Source organism: Arctopsyche grandis, chromosome 1 (genome assembly GCF_051622035.1).
Source record: "Arctopsyche grandis isolate Sample6627 chromosome 1, ASM5162203v2, whole genome shotgun sequence".
In the NCBI taxonomy this organism is placed as follows: Eukaryota; Metazoa; Arthropoda; class Insecta; order Trichoptera; family Hydropsychidae; genus Arctopsyche; species Arctopsyche grandis.
The window spans coordinates 30,493,212-30,520,383 of NC_135355.1; the positions used below are offsets into that span (position 1 = coordinate 30,493,212).

General features: G+C 39.0%; 4 protein-coding genes across 4 annotated transcripts; 1 reads left to right on the plus strand and 3 right to left on the minus strand.

The window, feature by feature from the left end:
- Nucleotides 1-1,758: 1,758 nt before the first annotated feature.
- LOC143919051 (constitutive coactivator of PPAR-gamma-like protein 1 homolog) lies at nt 1,759-11,597 on the minus strand. The gene is made up of 18 exons (XM_077441236.1): nt 11,183-11,597; nt 8,025-8,252; nt 7,711-7,904; nt 7,455-7,568; nt 5,906-6,052; nt 5,674-5,835; nt 5,412-5,601; nt 5,235-5,329; nt 5,006-5,161; nt 4,565-4,820; nt 4,344-4,485; nt 3,822-3,947; nt 3,637-3,748; nt 3,328-3,552; nt 3,149-3,224; nt 2,689-2,864; nt 2,049-2,594; nt 1,759-1,971 (listed from the first exon to the last, which is right to left on the minus strand). Exons 2-18 carry the CDS (start codon nt 8,170-8,172, stop codon nt 1,882-1,884), a joined length of 2,955 nt encoding a protein of 984 aa, XP_077297362.1. The 5' UTR covers nt 8,173-8,252; nt 11,183-11,597; the 3' UTR covers nt 1,759-1,881.
- Nucleotides 11,598-12,610: 1,013 nt separating this feature from the next.
- Nucleotides 12,611-13,907, minus strand: LOC143919061 (integrator complex subunit 12-like). Its single transcript, XM_077441246.1, has 2 exons — nt 13,222-13,907; nt 12,611-13,032 (listed from the first exon to the last, which is right to left on the minus strand). The coding sequence occupies exons 1-2, from the start codon at nt 13,588-13,590 to the stop codon at nt 12,727-12,729; spliced, it is 675 nt and encodes a 224-aa protein (XP_077297372.1). The 5' UTR covers nt 13,591-13,907; the 3' UTR covers nt 12,611-12,726.
- Nucleotides 13,908-14,427: 520 nt separating this feature from the next.
- On the minus strand, nt 14,428-17,555 carry LOC143910240 (uncharacterized). Its single transcript, XM_077428632.1, has 3 exons — nt 16,939-17,555; nt 15,530-15,686; nt 14,428-15,453 (listed from the first exon to the last, which is right to left on the minus strand). The coding sequence occupies exons 1-3, from the start codon at nt 17,069-17,071 to the stop codon at nt 14,784-14,786; spliced, it is 960 nt and encodes a 319-aa protein (XP_077284758.1). The 5' UTR covers nt 17,072-17,555; the 3' UTR covers nt 14,428-14,783.
- Nucleotides 17,556-20,023: 2,468 nt separating this feature from the next.
- Nucleotides 20,024-20,998, plus strand: LOC143917548 (uncharacterized). Its single transcript, XM_077439089.1, has one exon. It carries the CDS (start codon nt 20,024-20,026, stop codon nt 20,996-20,998), a length of 975 nt encoding a protein of 324 aa, XP_077295215.1.
- Nucleotides 20,999-27,172: the final 6,174 nt, after the last annotated feature.

A 27,172-nucleotide genomic window follows, 5' to 3' on the forward strand; every position in this document is an offset into this window, starting at 1 on the left:
TGCTTTTTAAATATCGATTTAGATCTAGTGATCCCGGACACGACGGTGTCAACTCTCATCTCCCGTATAGCAGTTTCATCAACGCCAAATCGAAACTGCGTCTAAAAGGCACAATAAATATATATATATACATACATATGTAAACATAAATCAGAATTTTCAAACAAATCGACATAAATGTAATACTTTTCAAGCAATTGACGTCCAACTTCATCAAGTCAATAAAATACTTGTTCTGTGATATGGAAAAATTTATCGCTAACCATTTTTAGAACATATAGAAAAATTCTTGTAATTAGTCAATTCTTTTATAACGCAGTAGATTGATTGGATATTTATTTTTTCCCTGTCTTACATTTCATATGTTTTTTTTGTTGTTGAACCAATCTATTGTGTTATAAAATTGACCATACATATGTAAATATGCATAAAATTTTCATGTTCTCCGAAAGTTGGATTTCACTTGTTTGAAACATTCAATATAATACAGCACTCCTCATGTTATGTGCCGTCAACTATCAAACTACCGGGTTTCGGTGAGTTTTTTTCACATCAGATGCCATCAAAACTTACCAAGAAAAACCGGTTATCACATAAACGTCGAAAATTTCTTTGGTGTCTTCGCTCGAAAACATGAGAAGCGCTGCAATGTACATGATGTTGAAAAGCATAAACCAAAAGTATACGTGGCAACGTAAAATAAGTATTTTTTAAACGTATGCACACTTATAAAGCGATTATACTTTAAATTATCGTTATAAAATATATTTACACTTCGTACTTGCAAATCCTAATATCACTTTTCAATACCGACGTATCCGGGATTCTTCCGATTGGTTTAGTTCAAACATACGATCATTCAAATTTATGAAAGGAAAAAAAAGAAGAATTTGTGACTAAATAATACAAGAAAAAGTATCGCTCGAAAGCTTACACATGTTGTTTATAAAAAGTTATACAAACTAATTTAAACGAGATAAATGAATTTATAAGCACTTAATGAACATAATAATACACAAAATGCTTAAAAAAAAAACTAAAATCTAAACCTCAGATCGAAGAAAATAAATATAATACATACGAATATAATAAATATTTAACTAATATATATAATTTAAGGAAATCTTAAACATGACATTGCACTCGTTTATTTTTTAATATTTATATATTATATATATATGAAATGATTTCAAATGTGTGAACTAAACCTTTAAAAATAAAGTTTTGGTATATGCATTATACGCGTGCGCGAAAATGCATGTAAGGATCTATGCACACGCGCAAGTACACGCTTAAATAAATTCTTTTTAATAGTTATATATCTTATTATACTCTAATAGTAGAAATATAATATTTTTATACATATATATTAAATATATATCACTTTCCGTCACAGCTTGACAGCGTCCCTAACGTCTGATAAACAATTATTTAACTTTTATCTTCAGTTAGGGAACGGCTAACAGTGGTCAAATTCGGGTTAAATGCGTCTTAGATTTTTAGGGTTATAAGATACGGTGTAAAGTTGTATCAAACATATGTTACAAATCAGTTATTATTTTTCAGTCTATAATGTATATCATAATATAGAGGAAGCCTTATTTATAAAATATATATATACATATATTTGTATGTGTATATATATATATATATATATATATATATATATATATATATATATATATATATATATATATATATATATACATATATTTGTATGTATATATATATATATATATATATATATATATATATATATATATATATATATATCATATAAAACATGAAACGTTCGTGGCAAGGTTATTTCTTATAAGATGTTTCATTTTACGGAAGAGATCTTCAGGCTTCCTCGATTAAGTCTATCGATAAGGGTGTTTTTTAGTCGTCGAGGGCAGACTTGCCCTGACTTTTGTGATCCCCATTGGATTCGTTGCCGCCATTGACTATTGAGACAGGCTTACTGGGAATCTAAAATTCAAAACAAAGTTCTATTACAGATTTATTTTTTAAATGTCAAAATATCTGTAATGTTTAATGCAACCAACCTTGTTTTTCATTGTCGTATGATTTTCGACGAGTTTTCCATTATTTTCGGACACTTTTATCACATCTTCAGGTTTGGCAGGTGATTCAGTCTTTTGTGTTCCCTTTTTCTTTCCCTTGGGAACTGTTTTCTTGAAATTTTTGGCCGATTTTGGCTTGTTTACTCCGTTACTTGACGTGGCGCTGTCAAATTGGGAATCGGGCGATTCGCCATTATCAGACAACTGCTCTTGTTGATTGGTGGAGTCTGTCGTCGAATCGACTAAAGCCTCATTGGCGGCCGCTGCATCAGTCGCGCTATTAAAATTTTTTTTCTCTTCGCCATGTAAAACCTTTCCATTTATCGATATGGTGGGTTCTCGTATCGAGTTGGTGTTGGTATCGGAGCGTCCGCGAGGTGCCGCGGGACGAGTGGTGCGATGGCGTGTGCGACGAGCCAAGCCTCCCCGAGTTGTTACTCCTACACCTCGGCCGCGACTGACCCCACGTCCTCTTGATGAATGATGATTGTATGTACTGTGTTGTGAAGGATACGTGGAATATCCAATCTGTGACATGTTTATTAACTGATGAAAATAATTCAAAATGGTGATCCTGTTAATGTATATATTTAATTCTAATAGCATTAAAAAAAAAAGTCACCTGGGGAGTGTATCTCGGTTGAGCCGAGCGAGCGTAATTGGCTCCCCATTGTCCGACCACAACTCCAGCTATTTCCAATCTTCCGCCGACGCGGTGAGTTGTGTTCAAATTTCCGCGACCTTTCGAATTGGCCCAACCAAGGACGCCCGGTGGAGGATAGCCGATATTCGTCATATCTGGAAAATTTTGAGTTTCCTTTATAAAAATTGAAAATGTATTATACAAACTATATATAATAGTTTTCTTCTTAGTCGCCTCACAACACGTACACATATGTATGTACGTAAATGTGGCATTTATAGTTTATCAAGTACTAGTGGTTTTTGAATCAAAACTTACATACATACATACAAAGTCCCTTTCGAAATTATATATTAGATGTAATAATTAAAATTTGACAAATTTTTGTATTAAAACCAAAGCAATCTAATGTAGGCAAAAGAATAATTTAAAATAGTACTTGGGTTCATCGGCAGTGGTGGAATTGCGAATTCAATGTTCAGTCCTTCCAAAATAGCTTTTCGCATTCTTTCAACCTAAAGTGAACAAAACAATCAATTAACACTTCAACTTACGGTGAAAGTAAATTCCCATTCGTTAAAACACATCGGAAGATTTATACACTTGATATTAAATTACCTTTACAACGACATCAACTTGATTATCGCAGAGCTGCACAAGATTTTTGACAGAATTTGCTCTCGCTAGTTTGTGTTGGAAGAGTTTACCATCAAAGAATATCCAAGGAGACGTGAAGGGCCACCAGATTGGGGCACCACAAGCGTCATTTGCCAACAATGCATTTTCGATACCAGTCATAACGAGAGCTCCTAGTTGTACACCACGCACTGTGACAGCAGACAACTAAAGCAAATGTTTTCAAATAAGTTATATAAAAAAAGGAAATGTCAGCAAACAGTCTTCATATGAATATAAATGAAAATTCACAGTCATTTCTTGTAATGGTAATGGATTCATAAGATCGGTAGCGAAAGCAGTGGCCAGGAAAGCGTCTAGTTCATGTCGTCTTAAACATTGCACCTGCGATGTCATAATATACCTAAAACGAAAAATAAAACAGCATATAAATTTCGATTCATAATGTATTTAAGTCAAAATTGTACATTGCATACCTTAAAACTGTAGCAAACAGCATGAGATGTTGTGGCACATATGAACTGTTGGTCATCAAGGGATTTTCTGAACGCATACAAGATAAGAAAGCTCGAATTCGACGATTTTTATCATCTTGCGCAGTTCTAAAAAAAAGAAAACCACCCAAAAAAATAAATATCTTATGGAAATTTAATCACCTATATATATATATGTATTTACACACATATGTATGTGTGTGTCACAGTGAAATTATATTTTCACTGGCGTTTCAGTCAAATCATAACCAGTTACATTTTCAGGGTTGGTTTTATTCATTTAAGATTAGATTGTTAAGGTTGGTATTATTTAAGGGTTATGATAGGTTAGGTTAAATAAGGGTTGGCCCTATTCATTTAAAATTGGGTTGTTAGGGTTAAATTTATAGAGTGAAATGTTGTAAATTCGTTGTTTGATACATGTTTACTGCTTGAATTGGTGAAAATATGCTTTCACTGTAACATATACACTATCTAAAATAAATAAATTATATATGTACATACCCAAACCAAAGACGTTGAACAGTCGGAACAGGCCAGTCCAGCATAACCCCTGGCACAAGTTCAGATGACTTTCCAGGATTCCGCCGACTGTAAATCCATTCAGATATATTAATGGGAAGTGGCGATGTAGATTTCTCTCCTTCTGCAAGACATTTCGGCATACATTTATAACTAGACTCATAATAATGCATAATTTATATATACATATTTATATCTACTACCTTTATTTCGAGTCGCCATGAAGTGATAGTGATGCATGTTGAAAAGAATAGCATATATGTTTTGTCTGATTGGTTGGAAGAGGTGATGAATCGATGGCAATTCTCTATGGGTCTCATCCTCTAGCAGTACTGGTAACGTTAACTGACGATGCATGAGAATCGTGAGCAGTGACGGTGACATGAGGCCCTTCGAATGTCTCTCGGAACAAGTTCGAAGCACTTCAATGGGGAACGGTGTAATTGGACTTTTTATAGTCTGCAATGTACATCGTTAAGTATTAGAAAATGTATATGTATTTTGACAAATTGATATACGGTGGTAGACCACCCTCGAGAACACGGTAAATATATAAAAAAATAAAAAGTATTTTACGTTCACGTTTTGAGACAAAACTGTGTTCTCAAGGGGTTTACTGTATTGCGAAATTTCAATTTGATTACGTCTTTTGATGAGATTGGTGTCGGCGCCGGAGTCTTGGCTGACATTAATGTACTGGCACTGACATTTGATTTTGTGTCAGAAGTTGATTCCAATCCAACGTTTTCAGACCAGTCTGTTCCGGAGCAAGATACATTTCCTAGTTTAAACTCACCCATCTAAAAATACAATTATAATAATATAGAATACACATGATAATGAAAGGAAGTAAATCACTATTCGGTAAATTACCTCAGGTTTATTAGCTTCCGATGCCAGTCTGGATGTATCCATATCAACTTCTTTAGAAACATTGTGGATCGGCTTACGAAGTTTTTGTTTCCATCCTAGATCATTATAAGTTTCGTGAATAAAAATACAAATGTGTTTTCACAAAAATGATAAAACTTACTAAAATAAAAAGCTAACCGACTGTATTCTTGTACTTTAAAAATCCATCTTTCGTGCCGTTAATATAATACTGAATGGATTGTTTCAGCAGAGGACAACGATAGTCATTGGTGTTGCCGAAGACGTCCACGCACAATGCGTCCAAATCTTTGCTTGCAAAATCACGAATATGAGTAGCAACGCTGCGAACTAAAGCTTCGCCCGTTAACTGGAAAATACAATATATTAAAAACATCAACGTCAACGAGATATACATATTTATGGAATGAAAAAAAAAAACCTTTTTTTGGTTATTGTTCAGTCTTCTGTGAAAATCGGTCAAATGCTGCTCCGTTAAAATATTATTGCCAAGCAGAGCCGCCACGATGCATATTTTATCTTGGGAAATCTCAAGCCACTGCGCGAGATCGTGCACCATATATTCTTTGGTTTCTAACGATGACTGCAAATGCAATGAATGAGTACACCGATATTGATTTTTCAATATTGAATTCTGATGGTGGATCCCTCACCCTGTACGTTAGTTTCAAGCGAGAGGAACAGAAATATCTAGGTGGTTGGAATGCAAGATATTCTCCAGCACATCCAAGTAGCCCAGCATAGCCCCGCTCCCGACACAAACCTACGACTTCCTGGTGATGATCATCAGTGGTAACCATCTGAAAACAAAAACAGTTTTATTATTATTATTATTTTTTTTTATTTCATACCAGGAAGGCATTACAGGTAAACCCCAATGCGCCTTCCTGGCCAAATTACAAACAATACAGCATTTTTTATTATATAAGTCGCTAAATTACGAGACACTGACTTAAACTCGACAATTAACGAGACATCTATGAATTGTACATACATTTTTATTGTAATATTTACATTAATCATACTCAAATAGTGGTGACATAGTGGGTAGGAAGGATTTTTAGCCAATTTTTAATCGGGAATCGTTTCAACAATGAAATCAGAGAAAATTGGCAAACTCTGATAGGAAACGATCAACCAGGAGTCACAAATCCTGGTCTGACCAGCAGCATTACAGATATACTTAAAAAAATTCTTTTCAATCGAGGTCAGCTCAAGGGATCGAACTCGGCGCCTCTCAGTGTTAAGCAGAAGCTTAATGACCGAGCCACGCTGCTGCTTATAAAATAATCTTATAAAAATATAATTTTATGAGTTAAAACGCAATAATTACAAGGGAGAAAGTGAAATTGATTCATTTGACAAAATTAAGATCTTCAGATACATACATAATTACAATTGCGTATTGACGATTGAAAAATCGTCACAAATACGATAAAAATTCAACATTGAATTGATATGCCTATTTTACCAGCATCTGTGAAACCTGATATGGGTGAATATGCAGACCAACCAGTAAAATATATATTAAGGTCTATCCATACTGGTACAGTACAGACCAGCAACTGCACGTAAATAGCAGTGTGAAAAATATTTTTTAGTATATTCTATATATGGACACATTCATATGTTCCATAGGCCTGAAAAACGCCAATAGGCGTTGTATTTTGAGCATCTACAAAATAAACAAGAATACTACCTGCTAAGCCTTTCCATGTAGCATAATAAAAACTGCATTGAACATGGGAACATAAAGACTGGTTTACACCGGAATTTCTAAATTTATAACCATAGCAGAATTTCCCGATGGAAATCCCTAACCGCTGAGTATTTTCGATTGTGGCTTGGCATTTAGATTGTGAGCATTACATTTTAACAACAATGAAGGAGATGGAACTAGTTTTAGAACAATACGTTAATTAATAGACTTCTTTTGTTTTTTTTATATTGTTGCAAGATATGTTAGAGTCTAAACACACCTTTACAAAACTCGAAATCCTCAGCGGTAGTTATCTAGGGTTTGTTTGGATTAGCTACAATTTTTATACCTGCTTTCTATTGGATTTCTAAATAATTCTAATTGGAAATGTTGGCGAAATTTTCAGCGTGGCGGGCTTTCAACAGAAAGCCGTCAAACGTCAGCACTCAAAGGGTTAACATCTATATAATATGTTTTAGAGTTTAATTTTTCTATGAGCTTACCATGGGAATACTCAAATGACGTAGAGCGGTTCTCAAACAGGAATGTAATCCAGCTGGCGGCACCCACCAAACTTTTGGAGGTGGTGTACCCTTAGCAGCAATGTGACGCAACACCTGTAATAAATTCTAAAATTACTTACACACCTATTGAAATTATACATAATACACATTAAAAAGTATCAACAGGTAATCGGAATAATTTATGAATTTAAGATAATAATGAAGTTAGACTGGTTATTATAACAAAAATGCTAACACTGTTGATTCTTTGCCGATTGGCTGCTTGCTGCTGTGCCCATTGAGCTGGAGGGACGAGTGGTGCACCGGCAGCTGTGGTAGGATGAGCTCCATTAAAGCATATGCAAACGGAAACTTGATGTTCGCCCAGGGCGGCTTTCAGTGAGACGAAAAATTGAACACACCGTGCCCACTGACCGCCGCAAGCCCAATCTGTGGATTACCAACACTTGAACATATTAATCAAGCACGAAAAATGTAAATAAAACCAAACCACACACACATGATTTTTTTCGTTTATATTTATATATGTATATTATTACATAAACTCGCCTGAAAAAAATCCACCGTACAATCTATCAAGGCAACCTTCGGCGTCGACGAGTAGACGGAAACCGCCCGTGTGGTTTCTTCCAATTCTGAACAAATCGACGCTGACTCCTTCGTTCTCTAGCAGAGCTTGTAAATCTTGAATGCCCATATTTTCAAAATTCTATGCGAGCTGTCTCGTCTGTGATAATACCAGTTGCTAAGCTCCGGAAAGTTTGAACTTATTATAATCTGGAATGCAAAAGTTCGAAATTTATTAGTATTGAAATAAACTTTTTTAAATAACTTATAGGACTATAATATGAATACAACATTTAAAGCCAAATATATTTTCAACTTTACAGATTACCATCTGATTCAGATTCTGAGATGGTTTATAAATAGTTGAATATTATCCAATGAATTCAATAAACCCTTTTCACCTACACACATACATATATTCAGAAACTAATGTCAAAAAACAAACAAAAATAGGTACATTTTTTTATTTATTTATCTAATAAAATGTATATTTACCATGGTGCTATTATGGGTTTTGCTCCAAGGTAACACCTATGACCAAATTTGTACATATGTACATTATATGAATTTATAATAAATTTGTATATATGTATTTTATATAATGGCGACAAATGAGGATAGGTTGCCAATTTGTTAGGAACCGTTTCAACAATGAAATCAGATCAATTGACTAACTACCATAGGAAACGATCGACCTAGAGTAATATATATTTAAGGTCTGGCCAGCAACATAGAGCCAGGGTTTGAACCCATGACCCCTCAGTTGATAGCATTGTATGCTAACCACTGACCTGTGTTGCTGGTTTTATCAGTAGTCATACTTGATTTCCATATGTGAAAAAGGAAGAAATCCCAGAAAATTGATTTTTTCGGTTCAAACAAATACTACAAGAGCTATTCTAAATTAGTGGACCAGGTTTCACCAATATTCGTTAAATGAACTCTTCGTTTCTGTACTTGAATATAATTTGCCATCAATTTTGAATAAGATTAATAATTTTATGTGTATTACAGCTACATGCTACTATGTAATTAAACCAAAACCTTTTAAATTGAAAATTCTAATATATTAATTTTATTTAAAATAATTAATTTTCATTTATTATATTAAATATTGAATTAAAAGTTGGAACAAGTCGTAACATGTAAAGATATTGGAGAATGTTTCTGGAATGATTTCTATGATGATTCTAGTACCAAGTCGAAGAGACAAGTAGAAAAACAGAGTTCTAGAATATGTATAACAAGAATTGGACGATGGACATCTAAATTTACTAAATATGATACGTTTTATGCATCTATGTATTTTTTACGGTTTATAAAATCATTTCTCGGTTTTAACAGTAGATTGGTTTTGCAAAATTGATATGTAAATCGATACTATCATTTGTATGTAAAAAGTATAGAACGAACATATGTAATAGAATTTTTTTATGATTTTATCAATATACCTATGTAGGTACAAAAGTTCATGTTTGTATGTAGAAAGATTGAATTCAACAAACAAAAATATGATATTATTGGAAAAAAATGATGGATTTCAAAACTTAATAAAAACATTGAAATCATCTACACCTCAAACTCCATAGAAGAAATGACAATTCCAGAGGCCAACTTTAATCCTTTGAAGTGAATAATAAAATATATTTTTAAATCATGTCATATAAACGGTAAACGGAGTTCGATGTCAGAAAAATCGCGAATGTGGAATATCTGGTACTCGAGTTCTGGCTAGTACAATATTTCGCGTTGGTTCTCTTTCGATTGTTGAAGTTTTTGTGTGCCAGATGTTCAGTGATCGAGTTTTTTGGTGACGTGCGCGAGATCGCTTTTTGCGGAGTAATCACCGAACCCTTATAAACAGAATCACAAACGTAATTGTTATAGTATTTAATTGAAGTACATATGTATGTATATGTCTAAATACGCAGATTTAGATTTTTTCTGATGAATTTGTTTTTATGCTAGTCGAGTGCTTTGTAAATGTATAGTATAAGTATAGAGAAAATGTTTCGTTTTAAAACCAGTAGTTTTCGAAATTTCCAATATTTTGAAAGCCTTTTTTGACCAAACTGAATAGATAATGATAAAATACACATACATACATATGTAAACTTACTATATTATTAGCCAAGTGTCATTATAACCATAGTTTCAGCAAGATTTTTCTTGCGCGCGCAGAATACGGGAGGAAAAGCCTGTTCCTCTTGTTCCTGTTGTATCCTGCTCGCGCAAATTAAGTGAGTATGTACCGTTTCCCATGCACCCTTTTTTTTGATCTTTCGACTTAAGATCTTTCAATTTTCGATATTTGGTTTTTCGTGCATTTCTAATTCGATCCTGTGAGGTGCACCCTTCTTGTACATATATACGGTTTTTCTATAATCTGTTTATAATCATGTTGACAGTATTAGCGTTTTTCAACATGGTTCTCTTGGAGTCCCAGAATATTTCTATATAAGTTTGTCGCAGACAACATTGCTTGCCAGTTTGCGTCGGACATAAAGATCACATTAAATAGTCAATAAACTAAAAATATGTAACAAATTAAAAGTCAGTTACATATTTTGTTTTTAAAAAAAGAATATATTATATAAGTATTTAAATAGTTCATTAGAATATATTTTGAAATTTTAAAACAAACGATGTATAACATATAATTTTTCATTTGTTTTTCTATCAAGCAACTATTGTGCGGGGGGGGGGGGGTTGCTTTGTTTATGTATTATGAAAATATATACAATATGTATAGCAAATTCGAATGTCAAAATTATTATTAAGTTTCATTAGGCGAAACTATTACTTTTATTTATCATTTTTTTTTCGTTTCAGCTGTTATTCAACAATTTGAAATATGTACCCAAGTAAGATTCTCGCAAACGAAAAGCTGGGCGAAGCCGAGCGCTCGAGTGCGTAAATTAGCCGAAAACATTCAAATGGGTAGATTCGAATCGTAATCGATATGCCATGTGTCAGTTCGGCCGGGTGATAAGGTTCGCATGTCCTCGTCTGAACCGGAAGACGGGTCGATCCGAGCGAAAGTGCATCGGAATCGGCATCGGCATCGGCACGTGTCTCGAGTTGCGGGGCTGAAGAAGAAGAGGAGAAGGAGAAGAAGAAGGCCGGGCTCGAGGATTCACCTTCGGGGCGGCTGCAGCTCGCTAGCAGGAGGCGGCCGCCATTCGCACTCGGAGCGGGCAATCAATCGGCGGAGACCAGCTCACTCGCTCGCCAATCGGTGACCGCCGGTCGTCAGTCGTCAGTCGTCAGCCGCCACCCACCACCCACCACCCACCAATCGGCAATCTAGGATCCCCACCCGAGTATCGGCAATCGACAGTAGACAGTAGACAGTAGACAGTAGACAGTCGACAGTCGACAGTCGGCTCTCGCACTTTGCACTTCCCACTTCGCCACCAGCTGGAGCTGCCGGTCTCGATCGGCCGTCCCGGTCCCGGTCTCGCTCCCGCTCCCACTCCCGCTCCCTCTCCCACTCCAACTTACACACACATTCGCACTCGCACTCGCCTTCGCCCTCGCACACCGGCCACGTCTGCCAACACTCTTTGTGCTCGTCAAGTTGCCGACTCACACTAGTGCGGCGCCCCAAAGCAAAATTCGGTTCGGTGATTATTCCGCAAAAAGCTTTGAAATAAAAACGCTAAACCAATCTATTTTTTTTATCCCAAGCTGAACACCTGAGAAGTAACAAGTGATGTGAAGAGAGCGTGATGTCCCGAGACAAAAACAACCCCCGCCATCCACCCTTAAGAGGGCTGGACAGCAGCGCCTTGTCCATACAAACGTACTATACTTCTCCCTTCCTCAATTACGGCACTAGAGAAATTATTTTTTAATATGCTATGGATATCCACCATTGGGTTGCATCTATCGTTTTATTTTTTTTGATTAATTATTTTTTATATGAGATAGGAGCCGCCAAACATCTATAAAATCGCCTCTTTTTTACACCCACGAAACGAGTCCAGCGTGCTTATTTAACGGTCGATTTAAAAAAAAATACGCCGATAGATGCACAGAAAGTATCTTTCTCATACCGATGATGAAATTTTTTTAAAAATTGGTCCAGTTTCGGAGGAGAAAATTGGAGAATACGAAACCTTGATTTTGTCGATTTAAAATACGTATTATCTGGTCGAAGCGCAACTGTCGCATTCACTCAATATATATATCGAAGGAACGGCAACAAAATTAAGGTTTCGGGTGTACAGCTCTCTTAATGATAATTCATCCACAAATTAAGGGTATATCAATAAAGAAAACGAAGCATGAAATTGCTGTTCCGCAATGCTACTTTCCGTCATAAAACGCACCAAAATAAAGAAATGTACATATATATTATAATTTTAATATAAAAGGAACTTATGTGTAGATCTGTTAAGGCTGGGGTGGTAGAGTTTTTGCTGTGAAGGCTGTGCTTTTCCAAAATCAATATCATGTGGATTACACCCGGGCAACAGATGTCAACGAGATTGAATTAATTCAAGCATGTACATATATGAAGAACTTATAAATGATTTTATTTAATAGTAACAATCGGGTTATTTAAATAAATAAGTATTATATTGTATGGATTTATTAATAAAGTACACAACATGAATTCATTGGAATTATACAATTGCACATATTACAATACGTAAATGCATACAAACACGAAAAAAAATTACTTAGTATGCTTGCGTTTATTTTCCTGCTGTTTAGCAGCTTTTTTCTTCATTATTTGAAGACGCTTATCAGCTGATATTATATTTATATTAGGAGTTACAACTTTAGAAGAACCGGGCAACGGGTTAAAAGGGGCTTTTCCTGAAGATGGTTTACTGGCACTTGCAATCGATGGCATGGAAATGATTGTCATCTTCGAAGAACTGGGACCACTTTCCACATCCATGTTTTGTGCGGTCGGACAAGTTGCGCACTGCCAACCAGTTTCCGCGTCTGCTTCACTTATAGGAGGATCATGACATTCCTGAAAAAAAAAAAAAAAAAACAAAAAAATATTTCCCTCACATCGTTATTATAATACTGCACATATTTTATTTATTCTAGTTTTCCAATTACTAAATATGCCAAACGATATCTTCATATTTCGGGATGTACATTGTATCTACTTATTTGGCATGACGTTGCAATTCGAATAATTGAATAGTTGATATACCTGATGATACAGTTTGTGGCAGACGTCGCATTCGACCAGTCTGTTTCCCGCTTGTACGGCGAGATGGCGACAAACAGCACATGCGAGATCTTCTTCCAATAACTCTAATGTCATCTCGTCACGGTCCCGTTCCCTTTCTCTTTCACGCTCTCTCTCGCGCTCCCTATCCCTTTCCTTTTCTTTCTCCTTCTCCTTCCCGATATCGAGATATTTCTTGGGTAGGACGTTGGCCATGGTACGTTCAGGTCCATCTTGAGCGAGAATCAGTTCGTCTAGAGCTGCACGCAATTGTTCGGTCGACTCCGGGCTCGAAGAGTGCAACCATCGTAACGCCTGACAAATGCCGGGGTCCAATTCTATCGAAGACATGGCGTCGCGACACAACGAGCAATGGCTGGCGAATGGACAGCTGTCAGGCGCAGAACGCCGACACTGCCGCCAACAGATTGGTGGGTCTACGTGACGAGGCAGAATGTTAAACTAATGTGCGCGCGCAGAATTAACATTCTGTCTCGTCACAGAGACCGATCGTAGGTGCAATAGACGTCCATACTAACAATATTTGCGAATTTTTCCATAACCAGTTCCTAAATACAAGTTGCAATATGGGAACTGGATATGGAAAATTTGAGAATATCGGGTGTAGATATCGGTAGTATGGACGTGGCAATGGCCCTTTCGACATTAGCCAAATAGAAAAAGATCAACATTATACTGACGAGAGGGGGGTACCAGCCGATGCTAAAAACCGAGATTCAGTCCTCGAAAGGGCCCGTGTCATATTTTATAATATTTAAATTATAGCGAATTTTTATTCGAAAAACTTATATTTTAAAAATCCGAAAAAAAAAACGGAGCGGGTTCGTAGTTACACCAGAACCCAGATGTTTTCTTGGCTGCTCTGATTATAGCCGTCCTTGTACATCTTTGAATATAAATTGAAATCACAATCAGATAATGGCGACAGCAATGGATAGAAATGAGCCAATTTTTGAGTTACCATTTCGACAGTAAAATCAGATAAATTGGCATTTAGATAGGAATGGCTAAAGAAACAAAAATCCATATCGATAACCAAACCGGCTTTTACGGTTTTTATAAGATTTTTTTTACACCATGCACATATGTATATAAATATGGACCTAAAATAATTTTGTTTAATAATTTGGGTGAAAAATTTATACACAATTTATCAAAATCTTCTGTATAATAAAAATAATTATTTTATTTTTAAATAATTGTTTTACCCCTATTATATAGGTACATATAACAAAAAAGCATATTTATAAATAAATAATAAATAAATTTATTTTCATGACAATATAAAATGTATTATATACTGGTTTTAGTTAGTTACATGTTTTATTTTATTATCTCAATGCAATTTATGCGTTCAAAAGTACTATTTCAATATTATTGCAGAGGTAATACATCAAATTTGTTACGCAAACAACTAATTTATAATGAAGGCAAATTTTCAATACAAAAATAAGCTACATCATCATTTTACTATTGTATGGAATACAATTTTATAGATTGCAAAAGAGTATAGGTGATTTCTTTCAATTCCTTTTATTCTTTTTCCTTCTTTCTTGGTCACTGATTTCTTCATTGCCGTTAAAATTTTCAGTCTTATTTATCAAAAGTCGAGGTAATACGCAAGGTGAAGGTGTTGACCGAGGTGACAATTCATCATTGTACACTTTAGTTTTTGCGGTTTTTCGTCTTCGCTTGGGTCGAGAAGAATCACCCGATCTACAGCATGATAATTCAGCTTCATATACAAGTTGACTTACACTCATTTTAATCCGAATCTGTTGTTCTTTGGGTAGTTGTTTCACAGTACGGGCTATACTCAGGAAGAACATCTCGATTTCATCTGTCGCTGAATTGAACTGTATAGATTTCGATCTTAGTTCGGTGTTCATTTTCATAATTTCAACAAGATCTTCCACGGTCGTGTCATAATTCTGTTTATTTGAAACTGGCCTCGGGGTATGTAATTGTCGTTCTTCAAATACTTGGTAGGAAGCGCTAGAATGTGGGTGTTCGATATCGTGCATGATTATATTTGGAGTGCTAGTTTCAGATTGCATATTAGAATTAACTGTAATATTGTCGATATGCGGTAATTTTTCCTCGCTTGATTCTCTAGAAATTGGAATGAAGATGTCGTTACAATCATAAGCCATGTTAGTTTCGTCTTCACTAGCGACGGGGTCGAAGGATTTACTGTAATATGTACATATATGTAGATTAAATTAAAGAGTGAAAATAAAATAAAATAAAATTTGCTAGTAAAATTTACCTCCACTTTTTTAATACGAATGGAAGTAAAAATGACATGTCAGATTCATGTCTCCATTGTGGCATTGAATATTTATGTTTTTTAGTACGGGCTCTTCTTTTCAATGCATTTGTGTAACAATTTCTCAGTTTTGTCCAATTAGTCCTACAATCTTCATCTGCAAATAAGAGAAATACTAAGTTATGCTATACACACATGTATGTACACAAGTCAGAAGTAAGAAGATCTGAGATATCAATTGAAAAGCGAGATACTAAAACTTTTAACAAAATAAAATTAATGTGTACATATATTCAAACCATTCCTTCCAAAAATGTTATTCTAAAAGACTAGAATAGCTGGAAAAATGTTGTTTTTTTCCTGGTACACTTTGAATATCACAAATAAAAATATTTATGTTTACTATTTTCAATCGTGAATTTAAAATACAATTTTTTTTGGTCTTTCATTTTGAAGCCTACTAGTTCTTGGTTTTTTACGGCTAAGATGTTAAGAGATGTTTCTTTGGATGCCTACTTCTTTCAGAAGTAGGCGACCTCTTAGCTGAATATTTCTAACATATACAATGAAAAGTGTACAAACTACATGAGTAATATGATAATCACAGTGACTTACATACATATTATGTAAACTTATAAAAAAATATAATAGAAACGTTATATGAGAAATGCCTGTGTTTTGGTCAGCAGCTTCGATTGATTTGGTCAGTAAATAGATGATGACTCGGTCAGTAAATAGTTATCGGTCACTGACGTCTTGACTATAGTCTGTTTGGCCAACAAAACTTAAACAATAAGCGATTTTTATCTACATAGTACACAATTGTTACTAAATTTAAGTAAAAGTTACTTGCCATTTATTAAAAACAACTGACCATTTAATTTGTTGTCTATGATAAATATGGGATTAGTGGAAACAGTAAGGCAAAAATCTCTAAAAAAAGAAGAATAAGATTATCAAAATATTACAGTTCGGTGATTATTCCGCACAAAGCGATCTCGCACACGTCAGTAAAATCTCGATCACGGAACATCTGATACCCGAAATTTCCATCCATCGAGAGTTACTCACGCGATCATACTAACGAGAACTCGAGTGCCAGATATTCCGTATTCGCGATTTTCGTGGCAACTATTGACGTGTGCGCGGTCGCCATGTGTAAAATATATAATCCGTTTACCATAAAAGTCATGTTTATGTTGTGTTCTGAATTTTATAATATATCTGATTGAATATGCTCAAACGTAATAAAGGCTTTGCATGTCATTCTTAGAATCAGCGTTTGATGGCAGTACATTAAGTAGGGCACTCATTCGGTTTCATTATAGCGTATTGCACAATACGCGCGAACTGCGTGTGATACCTATAAATGTACATATGCAATTATATGAAATCAATTTTTTATTTACCAGTCATATTTAGAGCTCTTCCGATACTTTCCCATGCCGTTTGTCTCACGTATGTATCTTTATAGTCTTTCGCTTTAAAATCGTAGAGACATTTGTTCTGTTTCACCAATTCTATGAGTGCTTCTTCGCTCATGTTGTCGACTCGCAACACACGCTACGACATCGAAGGGTCGCCGTACCTCGTGTCAACACGCGACAACACGTCGTAACGCGATCTTACACTGCCTACTTTACGACGCAATATTGACGAACAATTTGGAACCTTTATTTTCATAACACGCCCTAACACGTGTGACCACGTGTTAACACGGAAAGTCGAAAATGATGAAAAATATACAATAAGAGGCTTGTTAAAACTAAAAAAAGTATTTGGGTTGATTCAAAATGGCTTTTAGATTGTTTCAACGTTGTGTTACAAACGGGTCTACCTCACGGACCCGAGTGTGAAACGCCCGAAAACGCAAATATCGGAAGGCAAAGATCGAAAATCGAAAGATCAAAAAAAAAGGGAGCATGGTAAACGGTACCATGTATATATAATATTATGGAGGATGAACGAATGAGACGACTGGCATGTTAATGCACGTGTTTATTATATGACAGCTGAAGACAGAGTGAGTAGTAGCTCTCCGAACCCAGCCGAGTTGGTTCCCACTCGCAGGAAGGCAACCAAACTCGACCATGTCGTATAAGCGAGCCGCCACATCACTCCCCCCCCAGCATCAGCGATACCAAAATTACAAAGAAACAAATTTTACAATAGAAAAAAAAATTATTGTTACACAAAGAAAGAGAAAAAAAATTATTGAGTGGGGAGAAAAAAATTGTTGACGTGGGTCATCCGCTGTGTAGGTGTACCGCCCTGAATGGTCGGTACATTCGAGGGCGGTGACGTCGCGAGCAGGACGGAGGCTGGTCCGATGGTCGCGCGATGCGATGCTGCGCCGGCGCCGCTCTTCCGAGGCTGATGTCGGTTGGTGGGGCGGCGGGGGCGGCAGGGGCATCGATGTGGTTGATGATACTCCGAGCTGGACTGTGAGTCGTTGTGGCTCGTGGAGGTGTTGTAGCGCTACCGCCCGTCTCGGCGTGACGACGCTCGTGGGGACGGACGGGGCCTTGATGATGATGATGGTGCTGAGGTGGTGTATGTCTTGTGGTGCTGGATGACCGTTCTATGTGTAGTGGATCGCGCATGACTCCACATCCAGCTGTCAAGATCGTCGTCTCATTCGCTCCCCCATTTTTTAAAGCACCTGTCATCGACGTTGGCTGGACGTCGGTAGGTAGGTAGGTAGGTAGGTAGCCGTGTCTGCTCGTTTATTGTCACCCGCGGGCCGCGACGCGCTCTGTTGATGGCGATGGGGGCGCGGCGGGTAGCTTCTCCCGCCTGACTCGGCGAGGCAGGGATGAGCGGCATGTTGAAATTGATCGAGGCTGCGTGGCTCGATGTCGGGGGTCACCAGTATGGAGGATGAACGAATGAGACGACTGGCATGTTAATGCACGTGTTTATTATATGACAGCTGAAGACAGAGTGAGTAGTAGCTCTCCGAACCCAGCCGAGTTGGTTCCCACTCGCAGGAAGGCAACCAAACTCGACCATGTCGTATAAGCGAGCCGCCACAATATATATGAGTGGCATGCGGTGAAATTATATATCTTTTTGTCATACAGGAAAAGCCTGTTCCTCTTGTTCCTGTTGTATCCTGCTCGCGCAAATTAAGTGAGTATGTACGACGGGGGGAGACACCCTTTTTTATCTATCGATTTTCGATCTTTGCCTTCCGATATTTGCGTTTTCGGTTACAAACATACTACAGTAGGTTTTGAGTTTTGATAATTAATCATTATCGCTAATGATTATAATAATATCGCTATTCTATCTGTGTATCTGTGATAACGCTCGCCGAACTATAATAGTCGCTTCGATTCGACATACATATTATACGTCACAGCTAAAACACTGGCAACAAAATGTACGAATATAATAACGAAGGAAAAAACTTCTATATATACATATGTACTGTTTGCTACCAATGTTTCCTCTAGGTAAGTCTCTGAGCATTTGGCGCCATCTATTGAAAATTTATTTAATTAATTAATTAATTTTTCTATTGGTGTTTTATATTGTTTAGGTATGTAGGTAGTTTTTACCATTTTTTTTCATATTAAACAATTTGTCTAGTCTAATATATAATTTCGAAAGAGACTTTGCATGTAAATATTGTTGGTTGGGAACGAAAACAAGTCAAAATTTCCATGACGACATGGGGACGGGGGATGGGGGGCGTCGGGAGGGGGGAACTTCGTAAACAAGACAGTTTCTATGACCATTTCAAAACAGTTTCTATGACAGTTTACAGAATTTCCATTAATATTCAATATATATTTTTTTCGATTCAAATAAATTTAATAAAAACAAATGAATATTTACTATTAGATTCGCCGTGTTTAAGCTGTTTATATTACAAAGACTGAGCGAAGCCGGGTAAAAAAACTAGTTAAATATAAATATTAAATTAAATATATTTAAAAGAACCGAGACATTTCTTTTAATTTTTTTTATTTAATCACTTAATACGCCAACACCCATGCGATGATATTTCATCGAGTACAACATTAGTTATTGAATAAAAATATAGTGTATATATTGTGGCGGCTCGCTTATACGACATGGTCGAGTTTGGTTGCCTTCCTGCGAGTGGGGACCAACCCGGCTGGGTTCGGAGAGCCGCTACCCACTCTGTCTTCAGCTGTCATATAATAAACACGTGCATTAACATGCCAGTCGTCTCATTCGTTCATCCTCCATACTGGTGACCCCCGACATCGAGTCACGCAGCCTCGATCAATTTCAACATGCCGCTCATCCCTGCCTCGCCGAGCCAGGCGGGGAAGCTACCCGCCGCGCCCCCATCGCCATCAACACGCGTCGCGGCCCGCGGGTGACAATAAACGAGCAGACACGGCTACCTACCTATCTACCTATCGACTGGAGTCCAGCCACAACGTCGATGACAGGTGCTTTAAAACAAGAACACGCATCTGTCAAAACACGCAGCTGTCAAAAACGTACGGTACAAGCATGGCGCCCATCATCACAGGCCTTCTCGACGAGGCCCCCGCCGCCACCCCCGCCTCTACCCCCGCGGCAGAAGCCTATTCAGGAGCAGAGATAGAAGTGGCGAGGATAGCCGTGCGCGTTCCGCCCTTCTGGGACGAAGCGCCCGAGCTGTGGTTCGCACGACTCGAAACACAGTTTCCGTGCGCGCTCATCAAGTCGGACGAGGCGAAATTCGCCACGGTCGTGGGACTCCTCGACAACAAGTTCCTCCCGCTCATCCGAGACATCCTTTTGGAGCAGGCCAAGGGAAACCGTTATGAAACTACCAAAAGAAGACTGGTAGAGGCGTTCTCGGATAGCCACGACAATCGCATCAACAGACTGATGGCGAACCTTCAGATCAGCGACAGCCGACCATCAGACTTGTGGTTCCATATGAAGGCGACCGCGGGCAACACGTGCTCGACAGATTTTTTGAGAGTCATGTGGACGCGAAGACTTCCAGTTCCCGTGCAGTCGGCGCTCGCAACGATGACGACGACCAACATAAAAGAGCTGACGGCGGTCGCAGACCGCGTTTTCGAGACACAGCGGCCGGTCGACGTTTTCCAGCTAAGCGCTGCCCCCTCAGCCTCCGCCCTCGCCCCGGCCCCCGCTGCCGCCCCCGCCCCCGCCCCCGCTCCCGCGGAATACCCCAGCACCGCACCGTGCCCGCACGTGGACGCCTTTTCACGCACTCACGCACCCCCAGCACCACACCGTTCCAGCGTAGAAGCTAGGTTGCGGAACTGCGAAGACTGGATAGCCTCGGCGGACCAGAGCATGCAGGAGATTAAACAAATGCTGCGCGCGCAAGAGCGAAGAGGACCGAAGAATTCAAACCGCGGCCCCCATAACAAGACAACTTTCTACACGTGTCGGTTCCATCAGAGGTACGGTAACCGCTCGAACAGATGCGAACCACCGTGCAGTTTCAAGAAAGCGGGAAACGAGTAAGCCCGTCGGTCAACTCAACAACCGGCGGGCCTCACAACTCTCGTCTCTTCGTTCGAGACCAGAGAACCGGGATGAGCTTTCTCATCGACACAGGTGCCGACGTCTCCGTTCTCCCCGCCCCCCCAGAGAACCGCAATCGACCCGCGCAATTGGAACTTCGTGCCGCCAATGGATCGCGAATCGCCACATACGGAACACAAGAGATGGTGGTGAACATCGGTCTCCTACGCCAATATCCATGGTCGTTCATCGTGGCGGCAGTTCCACGAGCGATAATCGGAGCTGACTTCCTCGCCAAGTACGGCATCATCGTCGACTTGAAAAGGCGCCGACTGACCGATGCACAGACAACGCAGTCACGCCAAGTCGGCATCGAAACGGGTCATTCACTAGGGTTGCGGGTCGTATCTCGCCCCACAGAGTATGAGGAGCTGTTGGCCCAGTTCGACGATATCACTCGCCCTGAAAAGTCGACCACCACCAAGAAGCACTCGGTGACACACCACATCGAAACCCGAGGGCCACCAACAGTTGCCAAACCCAGAAGGCTAGCTCCGGACAAACTAAAAATTGCCAAAGCAGAGTTCGCCCAGATGCAGAGAGACGGGACATGCCGGCCATCCAGCAGCAGTTGGGCCAGCCCACTCCATCTGGTGCAGAAAAAAACTGGCGAGTGGCGCCCATGCGGAGACTTCAGGCAGTTGAACGCATGCACGGTACCAGACAGGTACCCAATCCCAAACATGGCGGACTTTAATCATAATCTGATGAACACCCGTTTATACTCGGTTATAGACCTGGTGAAGGCGTTCCACCAGATTCCAGTGGAGCCACGAGACGTCATAAAAACTGCGATAACCACACCATTCGGCCTATTCGAATTCCCGTGCATGACGTTTGGCCTAAGGAACGCAGCGCAAACATTTCAACGATTCATGGACGAAGTTCTCAGAGGGCTGGATTTCTGTTTTATTTACATCGACGACATACTCGTGGCATCACAGAATCCAGCCCAGCACAAAGACCACTTGAGGCAAGTCTTTGGAAGACTCCAGGCTTATGGAGTAAGAATTAATGCCAACAAATGCGAGCTGGGCAAACCAGAGGTGAAATTCCTGGGCCATCAGATTACGAAGAATGGAATTAAACCATCTCCGGAGAAGGTAGAAGCCATCAGAAGCTACCCCAAACCTCGGACAGTCCAGGACCTCAGGAGGTTCTTAGCCATGGTCAACTTTTATAGGAAGTTCATTCCCCACGCGACGGAGAACCAAAGGCTGATGAACGACCTCCTGAAAAATTCGAAGAAAAACGACAAAACCCCGGTAGCTTGGACTTCCCTCACTGATGAAGCATTCCAAAAAACCAAGACCCAGCTGGCAGACGCTACATTGCTGGTACACCCGGACCCGGAAGCGCCACTCTCAATCGCAGTCGATGCTTCAGATAGCACTGTCGGAGCAGTACTCCAACAACGCCAAGACGGCGTCTGAAGGCACTCGCCTTTTACTCAAAAAAGTTGACAGACGCCCAAACCAAGTACAGCACGTACGACAGGGAGCTAACCGCCATATTCCAGGGCATCAAACAAGTAATGCTCGAAGGCCGCAAGTTTGTGGTATTTACCGACCATAAGCCACTGCAGTTTATTTTCAAAAAGAAAGCCAACCAAGGTACCATGCGTCAAATTCGGCAGGCTTACTTCATCAGCCAGTTCACCACGGATATACAGCACGTGGCTGGAGAAGAGAACGTAGTGGCAGATGCCTTGTCTCGCCTGGAGGCGATCGCCTGTCCCAATAGCATCAATTACGAAGAACTGGCAAAAGCTCAGCTCGACGACGCCAACCTAGAGAAGCTGAGGAAGAACACCGCAAGCGGCTTACAGTGGCGCAGGATACCTGAACCGGAGAGCAATATGGAGATCTGGTGCGATATATCAACGGGCAGACCTCGCCCTTACATCCCAGAACGCTTCAGACGTCAAGTATTCGACGGAATACACGGATTGGCCCATCCAGGAACCCGCGCATCAGTCGACATGGTACGGAGAAGGTTCATATGGCCCAGTATTTCAAAAGACGTTAGGCATTGGGCAAAAACGTGCATTACATGCCAACGCACTAAAGTCAGCCATCACACTCGGGCAGGGATCACCGAGTACGACCTGCCGAGCGACCGTTTCGCATTTGTCCATATGGACATAGTGGGGCCACTCCCGCTGTCGCAAGGGTTCTTATATTGCCTAACCGTAATAGACCGTTTCACCCGTTGGCCGGAAGCAATACCAATCGCCGACATACGGGCAGAGACAGTCGGCAAAGCCTTCTACGGAGGCTGGATCGCCAGATTCGGAGTCCCCCAGGAAGTCAAAACCGATCAAGGGCGCCAATTCGAATCGGAGTTATTCGCCGAGCTGACGAAAATCCTAGGCACCCGGCGACAAAGAACCACACCGTATAGACCTCAAGCCAACGGGATGATTGAGAGATGGCACCGTTCATTGAAATCCGCTATCATGGCTCAGGCAACCGACAATTGGGTCGATGCGCTCCCGACAACACTACTGGGACTCCGAGCGGCACTGAAGGAAGACGTTAAGGCCTCGGCAGCAGAGATGGTGTACGGGACACCCCTGGTGTTACCGGGAGAGATGTTCTCCTCAAATAGGGCAATAACCGAACACCAATTCGTGAATAGAATCCGCCGGCAAATGGAAGAACTTCGACCGTCCCCGGTAAAAAGGCACGGGACAGAAAGGACCTTCGTACCGCAAAAGCTGCAGTCGTGCACGCACATATTCCTGCGCCACGACGCAGCACGAACAGGTTTCCAGCCCCCGTACCAAGGACCTTTCGAAGTGGTAAAAAGAAACGGCAGCATTTGGACTATCAGGAAGAAGGGAAAGGAAGTGAACGTGGCAGTGGACCGAGTTAAGCCAGCATACTTAGAACTGGCGCTATCACCTGGACCACCCCCGACCTCGTCGGAGCAATCACCATCACCTCCAGAGCAATCTCTACCACCGTCAGTACCAATGCCTACATCATCGACGACCCGCACTGGAAGAACCACGCAAATTCCTGCTCGATTTAGGGACTAGTAATTAAGCACTCGCATATGTATTAGTATCTACCCCAATTATGATGACATGTTAGCTTCTCATGAAATGCCCATAGCCACACGGAAGTTTCAGGAATGCATTTCTACCTAGAATAATCAGTTATTCAAATATTGTTATAGTTTAATGCTTTAATTGCAATAGCCTTAGATGATTGTGTTCTTGTCTATCTATGTATCCCGATTTTTTTCCTTACCATATGTAATGAGTATATTATTATTTTTGTGTGCCTAGCGTGGAGTCGCTGCTATTAGATCTCATTCCGTGTGTACATTAGACTGTCAGTCTTTATAACTAATGATGGCTGTTATGAATTGTACGATCCTCCACATACGCTGTAGCTCCGGGAAGCGAAATTCCAAAACTTTTATTCCTTACTGTTCTATGTTTACCTTTCCGTGGAAAGTATGGGTATTCGATTTACATATGTTGTACTGATGTGTATTTTAGGTTACTTATGTTGTACTGATGTGTATTTTAGTTTACTTATGTTGTACTGATGTGTATTCGATTTACTTATGTTGTACTGATGTGTATTTTAGTTTACTTATGTGTGTACATTCGTGGTCCACATGCATTTTTTGATATACTTGTATGATACCAAGAGAAAGGACACGAGAGAGGTCGGAAGTAACTGTAATATTATTTTGCTTCTGTAACTGTAAGACATTATTTCGTCTGTAACGCTGGGGTACCAGCTAAGTGGTATCGCCAAGGCTAAGGGGGGAGTATTGTGGCAACCCCAAAGGCTGGCCGTAAACGGAGGTGTTTTCGCCCCGAGGGCGGTCAGCGCGTCACGGAAAGCTATCTCTTCCCTTCGGACCTCGCAACCGACAACACCTCTCTCGTCTCCCACACTCGCTGTACCTGAACCAATAAACATTGTTTCCCGAAGCCGAACACCGCGTTTCAATCAATCGCCTGCTCTCCATAATATATTAGTGACAATTTTGCTTCAAATTCTAATCCTGAAAACAAAAAGTGTACACAATCAATTTAATGAGTTCATTTTGATTTACCGACATTTTGAAAGTCAAAACTCAAAACGATAAGTGAATCTAAGCTAACACGCCTTACAAAAAAAGTTTGATAGTAATGAATAAGCCATCATCTTTATTTCAGTATTTAATTATACATATCAGATTTATTTTTCTTTTACTTTATATACTTGTGTTCTACATATATAGCCAGCAGTTTGGCTTAATGGTAGCGTATATATTTAGCACCACTGAGGAGGAAGGTTCGTGTCCTCGTCAAACTGCTGGTTAGGTTTGGGGGTTTTGTGACTCCAAATCGATCGTTTCTCTATCAGAGTTTGCCAATTTGATCTGATCATTGTTGAAACGGTTCCTGAAAATAGGTATTAGATCATTTCCTGTTGTCACAAAATCTGTGTGTATAATTTGTAAAAATTATGCACAGTAATCTGAAATCTATAGATATCTCTATAGACATCTCTATAATTTCGTGTTTATTATATGTATAAAAAAATTGTAATAATAGTCTCTATGATTATTATTTCTGAACTGATTAATTGTTATATATGTATTATTGTATTTCTGACCGTTATCGTACACTCCTCGCATTGGAGCGATCTGTAATGACGAGTGTATATTGATTGTAACAATAAAATAAATAAAATAAAAATACACATGTTACAGTAAAAGCGCCAAGACTCGCAGACGTATACATTGTCTAGTAAGTGCATAAACCAGCTTTGATTTTTAGCTAAAGCTTACAACGCTAGATTTCACAGATGCTCTTATTAGACAAGTATGCTCTCACTAGATAAGATGCTCTTACTAGACAAGATGCTCTTACTAGACTGGCTAGCAAATTCATGCATTCGCCGCTGTGGACCAGTAAATTTTCTAATCAAAGTTTGACAGATAAGCTGCTTTCGATGTTACTCTTTTAAATGAATTTAATGTTCAAGAATTTATTTTATGGAACGGATTGTATTCAAATAACCAATTTTTAGTGGATTGATACGAAATGGATAACAATTAACAAGATTTAATCTACCGTATAAGTTTTACAACTATGTACATCCATATTACCTACGATTCTAGGTTAGGGTAAAATGATGTAGTTAAGAGGGCTGGACACCAGCGCCTTGTCCATACAAACGTATTACACTTCTGCCTTCCTCAATTATGGCACTAGAGAAATTATTTTTTTTAATATGCTATGGATATCCACCATTGGCATGCATCTGTACTTTTATTTTTTTGATTAGTTATTTTTTATAGGAGCTAGGAACCGCCAAACATCTATAAAATCGTCTCTTTTTTACACCCACGAAAAGAGTCAAGCGTGCTTATTTAACGGTCGATTTAAAAAAAAATACGCGCATAGTTGCATAGAAAATATTTTTTTCATACCGATAAAAATTGGAGAATACGAAACCTTGATTTTGTCGATTTAAAATACGTATTATCTGGTCGAAGCGCAACTGTCGCATTCACTCAATATATATATATATATATATATATATATATATATATATATATATATATATATATATATATATATATATATATATATATATATATATATATATATATAGCCTTTGGCGCTCTATTCTAAAATTTTGTATGGCTTTTGGCGCTCCAATTTTAAATTTTAAAGTGCCTTTGGCGCATCATGCGGCGCCCTAACTTATTTGGCGCCCTTGGGTGCCGCCCCCCCCCTAAAACCGGCACTGACTTTTACTTATATGATTTATATATACATTTATTAAACAATGTAACATACAAAAAGTATTATTTTGTCTATATTATTTTATTATTTTTAGCACAAATGTTTTAAATGAACAGTAACATTGCTGTTACTTTATCTCATATTTATTTATCAAATGATATAAAAGTGACACTTTATTGTGTGAGGCTATAAAACCAGGAATGTTCTGTTCAGTGGCGTGCGCTGAAATTCTCTCTCTTTTTGTCGTGCAGCCTTACTTAATGTGCACGAGCAGGATACAAAAGGAACAGGCTGTTCCTCTTGTATGCTGTTCGTGCACATTAAGTAAGGCTGTACGACAAAAAGAGAGA